This window comes from Urtica dioica, chromosome 11 (assembly GCF_054948205.1).
Source record: "Urtica dioica subsp. dioica isolate 48M chromosome 11, U.dioica_male_clone48M_v1_H2, whole genome shotgun sequence".
Classification (NCBI taxonomy): domain Eukaryota; kingdom Viridiplantae; phylum Streptophyta; class Magnoliopsida; order Rosales; family Urticaceae; genus Urtica; species Urtica dioica.
Genome location: NC_142766.1, coordinates 13,958,175 through 13,969,498, shown reverse-complemented (window position 1 = coordinate 13,969,498; position 11,324 = coordinate 13,958,175). Strand labels below are relative to the sequence as shown.

Genomic DNA, 11,324 nt, shown 5'->3' with positions numbered 1-11,324 from the left:
GAGCTCTTGGAATTGTGCCCAAGTGAGTGCTTGTACATCCAACGTTGACTTTATTATCTTCCACCAATATCGTGCATCTCTAGTCAACATATGAGCTGCACATAGTACCTTATCATGATCATTCAGATCCATGAACTCGAATATCGACTCCATTTCACTCATCCACTCTTCAGCAACAAGTGGATCGGTACTTCCATCAAAGCTAGGTGGGTGTTGTTTGCGAAACTTCTCAAACATGGGTTCCAACATCATTGGAACATCATGTGCGTGATGCACTTGTGGTTGATACTGATTTCGAACAGGTGGTATATCGCAGCCTGGAGCTCGAGGTTGAGCTTGATGCGCATTTTGCTCTTGTACTTGTGCTTGTCCTTGAGGCATTTGTTGTCGAGGTACGGGATGTACATTTTGCACAGGTTCGGCATGTGCTTCTTGCCTCTGTGGAGGTGGAACAACATTTGGTTGTGGTGGAGCTTCCGGTGCTTGGTGTAGGGGAGGTAAAAGACATACTTCTTCGTCCAGATCACGACCTTCGTGATCATTTTGAGCACCCGGTTCTTGTCCCAACGGAGGCAGAGGAACACCTTGCCTGACCATATGCCCAATAAGACGATTCAATGCTTCAGTTTGACGTGCCACAGTTTCGCGCAACTCGTTGATTTCCTGATTCACACGATTTCCACCTGGTGGTCTACCTCTTGCCATGACGTAGATTTCGCTAATCAATCCCTACAATAATCACCCACATATCTTACATACTTAAAAGAACTGATCCCATCACTTCACAAGTATGCCCCAAATGAGTTTATACTAAACTCAAAGATATGTATACAAATAAATATATAAACATAATAACTAAGAGATACTTACAGCGGAGACATTGTGGTCATGATCTCATGTACATACGGGTTTTGTCTACAAAATCGGCTAAACCGAAGCTCTGATACCAAAAATTTTGTCACGACCCGCTACGACGAGTCGCGACACTTACCAGCTCAAAACCATTTACTAAAACTCGTAAAAAAAAAAAAAATTTAACTTTTAAACACGATACACACACACACACACATATATATATATATAGTACCTTAGTGTCAAAATACGAGAATGTGTGAGACGTCTCGTTTTGTCTCATACTAGTTTGAAATATTTACATATATATACATATATATACTTCCAAGTCTGAAATAGTTTTAAAAGAAAGGTTTCTCATCGGTCGGGCCCGTATGTACAGTCGTCACTTCCACATAGTCACCGCCTTACTTAACTGTCCATCAGACACTTACCTACAATACAATTAAACTCATGAGCAATGGCTCAGCAAGTAGATAATTTGTATAAACTACAAAATAATGAATGCACACAATAATAATTATCAACCATGACACCTCAACTCTATAAATCCCATATGTCCTTACTCATAAGGAAAAAAAAATAAATAAACTTGTAACATCAATGCACGAGTAACCTTAATTTAGTTTCTATTCTTGTGATAACCTAGGGCCCATCTAGAATCTCTTTCAAAATAACTTCAATATAAATGAGATCCGCAGTCTCATCCTATGATCCATAAAATTTATATCGTATCAAGTACTAGAGTTTCTTTGTCTCATTTAGCGCACCACCAATCATTAAAGGTAGGATCCGCAGTCCTTTCATATCAGTCGACACAAGCGGGATCCGCAGTCCCTTCACAACAACCAATACAAATGGGATCCGCAGTCCCCTTTACTCATGTAACAATCATATAATGTCAGTTACTATCTCACGGCGTGGTTACGTTAATCACGTAATTAGTGTAAAACAAGCAAGCTTGCAACTATGACTCGTCTAATAATTCCAAAACATAGCCCACAACTATTTCATTCAAAATTTACGGCGTGGCTGCGCATACCACGTCGTAACATACGAAGTTGAATTGTATTGTAGAAGATTATCTACTTACCCGGATTCCAAACTTGCGAAATAAGCCAAGCAGTAGTATTTCACGGTGGCTCGATCTTACTTGAACAACCTTTAAGAATAAGGAGATTAAGAGTTAATCACTCTTCTTAGTTGCCTCAAAAAAGAAAACTAATTCTTATGATTAGGCCTCCTTGTATTATTAAGCAACGACAAACTAACACAATCAAATTTCTGAACCAAGTGATCTCAGATCAACTTACGAACTCAGCACTTCCAAAATCAATTAATGTCAGCAAACTCGCTGATTCGAACAACCATCACAAGATGTAACATAACTTGAGCTAGACAAATCTAAATCCAACAATTCCGGTTTCATTACAAAGGTAGATTCCGTAGCTTTCCAACGATATATTATAACCATGATTTGAATCAGATTTACTACCTGAAAAACAGTTTGTAAATTGGATTTACAGTTTCCGAAATCCTATTTTTCACAGCTTTGCATCACTGCTTTAAGAAAATCATAACTAATTCTATACTCAGCCAATCTGCAAGTTCTTTAACTTTCTGGAAAACTCATAAAGTCTACTTTCTAGGAAAAATAGTAGCTTAAACCATTTCAGTTCACATCAGTCTGTGTACGTCCATGTTCTCAGACTGTGCAGCTGAGAAGAAAAACAAAATTACCAGAAATAATAACTTATTCTCGAGTTCAAGAACAACTTACCAACAATCAAACACAAATTCGAAATCCCAATATTCTGTAACCTCTAATTCACACTCTAAAACAACTTCAAGATAAGAAATTTCCAAGACTTTCCTACCTCGTGAAGGAAACGAACTCCGACGACGTGAAGAACAAACTCCAATCACTCGCTCTCTCTCTTTCTCTCACTCTCTCCCTCTTTTTCTCTCAAGCTTCACCCTTCTGCGTTTTTTTTTCTATTTCCACAGTGATCAGAATGAATGAAGGGAAGTGGAAGAGATAAGGCTTGCTTAGGCGGTTTGGAAGAGATAAGGACGGGAAATTTATTGAAGAGTCCCTTATTTCTTTTGACTCTTCTAATTTCCACACCAACAAACTCTAATTGGTTGCAATTTGATCCATATTCTCTCAAGATTTTGTATTCTCTCTTTTCCTTTGCCTTATAACTCAAAAGTACTCAAAACTTTCAAATTGGTCCTTCCCTATCTCAACATGACATTTCTTGTCCAAAAAGATTAACCGTAATTTATTTACATATGATTTAACAAAAAGTTTGGCTCTCACAATCTTACATACTTAAAATAAGTTTCGTCCTCGAAACTTAGAAGAGAGTAGGATACTTATTTCTCATATCATCTTCTCGCTCCCACGTAGCCTCCTCTTGAGTGTGATTTCGCCATAACACTTTGACTAGTGAAATTTTTCGGTTGCGGAGTTCTTTTTCTTTTCTATCTAATATCTGAACAGGTTGCTCTTCATAAGTCACTTGTGGGCTAACCTTCACTGCTTCTTCTCGTAATACGTGTGAAGGGTCTGCTATATATTTCCTTAACATAGAGACATGGAAGACGTCATGCACCCCAGACAAAGATGCTGGTAAGGCTAACCGGTAAGCAACCTTTCCAACCCTGTCAACAATTTCATAGGGCCCAATATATCTGGGGCTCAGCTTTCCCTTTTTCCCAAATCGCATGATTCCTTTCATTGGTGCGATCTTGAGAAGCACAAAGTCACCAATATTAAACTCCAGAGGTCTACGTCGTACATCGGCATAGTTCTTTTGACGACTTTGAGATGTTTTCATTCTTTTCTGAATTTGAATGATTGCATTTGATGTTTCTTCAACCAGTTCAGGGCCAAGATATTTCCTTTCTCCAGCTTCATGCCAATGTACTGGTGATCGACATTTTCGGCCATATAAAGCTTCGTACGGAGCCATGCCAATGGTTGCTTGGAAGCTGTTATTGTAAGCAAATTCAATTAATGGCAAATACTGACTCCACGAACCTTGGAAATCAAGAACGCAAGCTCTAAGCATATCTTCTAATGTTTGAATTGTACGCTCTGTTTGACCATCAGTTTGAGGATGGAAAGCGGTGCTGAATTTTAACTTAGTGCCCATAGCTTGATGTAAACTCCTCCAAAATGCAGACGTGAATCTACTATCTCTGTCTGGCACAATTGAAATAGGTATGCCATGGAGTCTGACCACCTCTTGAACATAAAGTTCTGCAAGTCTAACTATCTTGTAAGTGGTCCGTACGGGTAGAAAGTGTGCAGATTTTGTCAATCTGTCGATTACTACCCAGATAGAATCATGTCCCTTCGTTGTTGTAGGTAAACCGGATACGAAATCCATAGCAACTTGTTCCCATTTCCATTCTGGAATTTCCAATGGTTGCAGAAGGCCTGCTGGTTTCTGATGTTCTGCTTTTACTTGTTGGCAAGTATAACATTTTTCGACAAAAGCGATTACGTCTCGCTTCATTCCAGACCACCAAAAACATTTCTTCAAATCCTGATACATTTTGGTGATTCCTGGGTGTACAGAATATGGAGCCTCGTGTGCTTCTGAAAGTATCTCCATTTTCAACTCGATGTTGTTAGGAACGCAAAGTCTACCTTTGACTTTAAGTGCCCCATCCTTTGCTATCTGGTAATCCTCCTGTTTCCCTTTTTGTACCTCCAGACAAACTTGAGCCAAATGATTGTCAAATTTTTGAGCTTCCACAATTCTATCATATAAAATTGGTCGAATGGTAAGGTTAGCTAGCTTTCCCTCTACAATTCCTAACCCAAAATTTTGAATTTCATTCTGTAATTCAAGCGGAAAAGCTTGGAGAGCCATCAATATCACATATGATTTTCTGCTCAGTGCATCAGCAACTTTATTTGCCTTTCCAGGATGATAGTGTATATCACAGTCATAATCTTTTATCACCTCTAACCATCGACCTTGTCTCATGTTTAAATCCTTTTGAGTGAAAAAGTATTTGAGACTTTTGTGGTCAGTGTAGATGTCAATGTGGATACCATATAGGTAATGTCTCCACAATTTAAGTGCAAAAATCACAGCTGCTAACTCCAAATCGTGTGTAGGGTATCTAGTCTCGTAATCTTTCAATTGTCGTGACGCGTAAGCAATCACTTTTCCGTGTTGCATCAAGACTGCGCCAAGACCAAAGCCCGAAGCATCACAATAAATGGACATTCCATCAGTTCCTGATGGAATTGCAAGCACTGGGGTTGTAGTGAGTCGTTGCTTTAACTCTTGGAAACTTTGCTCACATGCCACTGTCCACTCAAATTTTGAACTTTTTCGAGTTAATTGGGTTAATGGCCAAGCTATCTTGGAAAACCCTTTAACAAATCGCCTGTAATACCCAGCCAAACCCAAGAAACTACGTATTTCAGAGACATTCTTTGGCTGTTTCCAAGAGTTCACCGCTTCAATCTTGGCAGGATCGACTTCAATGCCATCCTTGGACACCACATGTCCAAGAAAAGCCACTTTCTCTAGCCAAAATTCACATTTCTTGAATTTTGCATACAACTTTTTATCTTCCAATCGGTGTAACACCAGTCGTAAATGTTCTTCATGCTCATTTTTTGACTTCGAGTAAATGAGGATATCATCAATAAATACAATAACAAATTTATCGAGGAAATCTTCAAACACTCGATTCATCAGATCCATGAATACCGCAGGGGCATTAGTTAGACCGAAAGGCATCACCAAAAACTCATAATGCCCATATCGGGTTCGAAACGCTGACTTTGGTACATCTTCCTCGCGTATCTTGAGTTGATGATATCCAGATCGCAAATCGATCTTTGAGAAGGTTGTTGCTCCGTGGAGTTGATCGAAAAGGTCATCGATTCTAGGTAAAGGATACCTATTCTTTACCGTAAGTTTATTTAACTCGCGATAATCGATGCATAACCTCATTGTCCCATCCCTCTTGCGCACAAATAGTACAGGGGCTCCCCACGGTGAATGACTCTGCCGAATAAATCCTTTCTCCAACAAGTCCTGCAATTGGATTTTAAGTTCTTTTAGCTCTGCGGGAGCCATTCGGTACGGAGTCTTGGATATTGGTGTTGTTCCAGGAAGCAACTCGATTTCAACTTCGATTTCTCGATTGGGAGGTAACTCCGATAAATCTTCTGGAAAAACTGTGAGAAATTCTCTAACCACATTTATGTCAGTTGGCTGTAACTTCTTCTCCATGGATGAATCAACCACATTAGCTAGGTATCCAGCACATCCACTAGCTAGTAACTTAAAAGCTTGTAATGGCGGAAATCATAGAAATTTGTTTCCCTTTAAGAGTTCCTTTGAACTCAAATTTCTCTCCATCCTGAGGTTGGAAGAGAACCCGTTTATCACGACAATTTATGGTAGCATTGTATTTGCTAAGCCAATCTATACCAAGGATTATGTCAAAATCCTTCATGTCGAGAACCATAAGGTCTACTAGCAGGGTGTGACAACTAACATATACGGGCACGTCTTTGAACCAAAAGAGTGATTCAAAAATTTGACCAGATGGCCCTATGGTTGTGAAGCTCTGTGTTAATACCTCAGGTTCTTTATTAATGTTTTTCACAAATTTCCCAGCGATATATGAGTTAGTCGCTCCTGTGTCTATTAACACATATGCAGAAGTATTAGCGACAGGAAGCTGACCTTTAACCAAAGCTGATGTCCCGGCTGCTACGTCACCTTCCGTAAGATTATAAACCCTGGCATTCGTCTTTTTATGAGGTTCATTCTTCCACTCCTTCTTAGGTTCTGGGCAGTTGTTAGCAACATGTCCTAACCTTCCGCAGTTGTAGCATTGCAGCGTTGCCATCTTACATTCTCCATAGTGACGATAGTTACACTTGGTGCATAAAGCTGCTTCCGCACGATATTTCTGATTTGATGAGTTTCCTGACCGGGTATTTGGCGCTTGAAAACTCCTATTCTCAACACCAATCTTCCTTTTGTTATCGTCGTAGTTACCCCATTGCTGGGGTCTTTGTCCTTGGCCTCTACTCCAAGAGGGCTTATTAATATTCCCCGTTGGCGGAATCCTTCGATATCCTTGCGGGCGATAACCACTTAGTTTATCAAAGTTGCTTTGATTAGGAGTAACCTGCGGAGCTTTTGGTTTCTCTTCTGGCTTCACGTCCCATGACTCTGTTCGTATAGCTCGTTGTACAGCCTCTTGGTAAGTTGAGGGAGCTTCTCTTCCAGTGTCCACATACTTTGCCACCTCTGGTTTTAAGCCTTGCATAAACTTCCGTTTTCGACACTGGTCACTTGCCATCATGTCCGGAGCAAACCTCGATAGTCGCTCAAATTGACGTACATACTCCAACACGGATAGCCTTCCTTGGCTCAGATTGAAGAACTCCTTGATCATATTATTACGGGCTGCGTCGCTATAGAATTTCTCATTGAAGAGCTCTTGGAATTGTGCCCAAGTGAGTGCTTGTACATCCAACGTTGACTTTATTATCTTCCACCAATATCGTGCATCTCTAGTCAACATATGAGCTGCACATAGTACCTTATCATGATCATTCAGATCCATGAACTCGAATATCGACTCCATTTCACTCATCCACTCTTCAGCAACAAGTGGATCGGTACTTCCATCAAAGCTAGGTGGGTGTTGTTTGCGAAACTTCTCAAACATGGGTTCCAACATCATTGGAACATCATGTGCGTGATGCACTTGTGGTTGATACTGATTTCGAACAGGTGGTATATCGCAGCCTGGAGCTCGAGGTTGAGCTTGATGCGCATTTTGCTCTTGTACTTGTGCTTGTCCTTGAGGCATTTGTTGTCGAGGTACGGGATGTACATTTTGCACAGGTTCGGCATGTGCTTCTTGCCTCTGTGGAGGTGGAACAACATTTGGTTGTGGTGGAGCTTCCGGTGCTTGGTGTAGGGGAGGTAAAAGACATACTTCTTCGTCCAGATCACGACCTTCGTGATCATTTTGAGCACCCGGTTCTTGTCCCAACGGAGGCAGAGGAACACCTTGCCTGACCATATGCCCAATAAGACGATTCAATGCTTCAGTTTGACGTGCCACAGTTTCGCGCAACTCGTTGATTTCCTGATTCACACGATTTCCACCTGGTGGTCTACCTCTTGCCATGACGTAGATTTCGCTAATCAATCCCTACAATAATCACCCACATATCTTACATACTTAAAAGAACTGATCCCATCACTTCACAAGTATGCCCCAAATGAGTTTATACTAAACTCAAAGATATGTATACAAATAAATATATAAACATAATAACTAAGAGATACTTACAGCGGAGACATTGTGGTCATGATCTCATGTACATACGGGTTTTGTCTACAAAATCGGCTAAACCGAAGCTCTGATACCAAAAATTTTGTCACGACCCGCTACGACGAGTCGCGACACTTACCAGCTCAAAACCATTTACTAAAACTCGTAAAAAAAAAAAAAATTTAACTTTTAAACACGATACACACACACACACACATATATATATATATAGTACCTTAGTGTCAAAATACGAGAATGTGTGAGACGTCTCGTTTTGTCTCATACTAGTTTGAAATATTTACATATATATACATATATATACTTCCAAGTCTGAAATAGTTTTAAAAGAAAGGTTTCTCATCGGTCGGGCCCGTATGTACAGTCGTCACTTCCACATAGTCACCGCCTTACTTAACTGTCCATCAGACACTTACCTACAATACAATTAAACTCATGAGCAATGGCTCAGCAAGTAGATAATTTGTATAAACTACAAAATAATGAATGCACACAATAATAATTATCAACCATGACACCTCAACTCTATAAATCCCATATGTCCTTACTCATAAGGAAAAAAAAATAAATAAACTTGTAACATCAATGCACGAGTAACCTTAATTTAGTTTCTATTCTTGTGATAACCTAGGGCCCATCTAGAATCTCTTTCAAAATAACTTCAATATAAATGAGATCCGCAGTCTCATCCTATGATCCATAAAATTTATATCGTATCAAGTACTAGAGTTTCTTTGTCTCATTTAGCGCACCACCAATCATTAAAGGTAGGATCCGCAGTCCTTTCATATCAGTCGACACAAGCGGGATCCGCAGTCCCTTCACAACAACCAATACAAATGGGATCCGCAGTCCCCTTTACTCATGTAACAATCATATAATGTCAGTTACTATCTCACGGCGTGGTTACGTTAATCACGTAATTAGTGTAAAACAAGCAAGCTTGCAACTATGACTCGTCTAATAATTCCAAAACATAGCCCACAACTATTTCATTCAAAATTTACGGCGTGGCTGCGCATACCACGTCGTAACATACGAAGTTGAATTGTATTGTAGAAGATTATCTACTTACCCGGATTCCAAACTTGCGAAATAAGCCAAGCAGTAGTATTTCACGGTGGCTCGATCTTACTTGAACAACCTTTAAGAATAAGGAGATTAAGAGTTAATCACTCTTCTTAGTTGCCTCAAAAAAGAAAACTAATTCTTATGATTAGGCCTCCTTGTATTATTAAGCAACGACAAACTAACACAATCTAATTTCTGAACCAAGTGATCTCAGATCAACTTACGAACTCAGCACTTCCAAAATCAATTAATGTCAGCAAACTCGCTGATTCGAACAACCATCACAAGATGTAACATAACTTGAGCTAGACAAATCTAAATCCAACAATTCCGGTTTCATTACAAAGGTAGATTCCGTAGCTTTCCAACGATATATTATAACCATGATTTGAACCAGATTTACTACCTGAAAAACAGTTTGTAAATTGGATTTACAGTTTCCGAAATCCTATTTTTCACAGCTTTGCATCACTGCTTTAAGAAAATCATAACTAATTCTATACTCAGCCAATCTGCAAGTTCTTTAACTTTCTGGAAAACTCATAAAGTCTACTTTCTAGGAAAAATAGCAGCTTAAACCATTTCAGTTCACATCAGTCTGTGTACGTCCATGTTCTCAGACTGTGCAGCTGAGAAGAAAAACAAAATTACCAGAAATAATAACTTATTCTCGAGTTCAAGAACAACTTACCAACAATCAAACACAAATTCGAAATCCCAATATTCTGTAACCTCTAATTCACACTCTAAAACAACTTCAAGATAAGAAATTTCCAAGACTTTCCTACCTCGTGAAGGAAACGAACTCCGACGACGTGAAGAACAAACTCCAATCACTCGCTCTCTCTCTTTCTCTCGCTCTCTCCCTCTTTTTCTCTCAAGCTTCACCCTTCTGCGTTTTTTTTTCTATTTCCACAGTGATCAGAATGAATGAAGGGAAGTGGAAGAGATAAGGCTTGCTTAGGCGGTTTGGAAGAGATAAGGACGGGAAATTTATTGAAGAGTCCCTTATTTCTTTTGACTCTTCTAATTTCCACACCAACAAACTCTAATTGGTTGCAATTTGATCCATATTCTCTCAAGATTTTGTATTCTCTCTTTTCCTTTGCCTTATAACTCAAAAGTACTCAAAACTTTCAAATTGGTCCTTCCCTATCTCAACATGACATTTCTTGTCCAAAAAGATTAACCGTAATTTATTTACATATGATTTAACAAAAAGTTTGGCTCTCACAAGTACCATGCACGAAAAATATGACATTAAGCTCATTTTGTGATTCGGGATGACAAGTGATCAGAATTCGTGAGTCAAAACATGATCTTGAATCGGAGATCTTTCGAGATGCAGTAAAGTGTCTACAACAAGTGAAGACAAATTTAGTCGAGCACTTTAATGATTTATAAGATTGCAATCATGATGTTGCCGAACTCAACTCGCCATACAACTCTTATGACCCAGAAAAGTGAAAGGCGGTGGTCCAAACGTTTATATCCGCATGAGATACAATATGAGTTTTTAAAGTGACGTTTTATATTTTCTTAAAGATACTAATAAATCTTATTTTTTTGATTGTGTAGACAAATTTTTGAGGAAGTCCAACAGCTAGAAGAAGACAACACGAATTAGCATACATGGTACAATGTTTTTTCGCAGGACACTGCTTCAACATCGTAAATTCTTGCAAATGAAATTTTATTAACTTTTTTTTTTACGAAGCATCGTTGATTTGATAATATATTTGTGTTGATTTTGCAGACAATACTTAAAAAGAAGTTATAGATGCGATTGGAGCTTTAAAATTGGCAGATACTCTACGTAAACAATGTGGTAAATGGATAAATTCCACCGTAAAGAGGCATAGGCAAATTCTTGTAAAATGCTCTTATTTTACTTTATAAACCTGATCAATTTGATCAGTTAGTATTATTATTTTTTTTACATTCTTATTTGATATTCTACATGTACAAATTGAGATGGTACCTTACTCATCAATGAAATAAGGGAGTGAGCCATGGAGGAGGGTCGGCTAGAATACCGGATA

General features: G+C 39.0%; 1 protein-coding gene and 2 long non-coding RNA genes across 3 annotated transcripts; all 3 read right to left on the bottom strand.

Annotated features, from left to right (window-relative positions):
* Positions 1-1,073: 1,073 nt before the first annotated feature.
* Positions 1,074-2,880, bottom strand: LOC149381450 (uncharacterized). The gene is made up of 3 exons (XR_016293857.1): positions 2,730-2,880; positions 1,946-2,014; positions 1,074-1,286 (listed from the first exon to the last, which is right to left on the bottom strand). It is a non-coding gene; the product is annotated as an uncharacterized LOC149381450 (long non-coding RNA).
* A 3,294-nt stretch (positions 2,881-6,174) lies between these two features.
* On the bottom strand, positions 6,175-7,590 carry LOC149381449 (uncharacterized). Its single transcript, XM_089601356.1, has one exon. It carries the CDS (start codon positions 7,588-7,590, stop codon positions 6,175-6,177), a length of 1,416 nt encoding a protein of 471 aa, XP_089457482.1.
* Positions 7,591-8,301: 711 nt separating this feature from the next.
* Positions 8,302-10,215, bottom strand: LOC149381448 (uncharacterized). Its single transcript, XR_016293858.1, has 4 exons — positions 10,071-10,215; positions 9,287-9,355; positions 8,429-8,627; positions 8,302-8,349 (listed from the first exon to the last, which is right to left on the bottom strand). It is a non-coding gene; the product is annotated as an uncharacterized LOC149381448 (long non-coding RNA).
* Between the last annotated feature and the right edge of the window lie 1,109 nt (positions 10,216-11,324).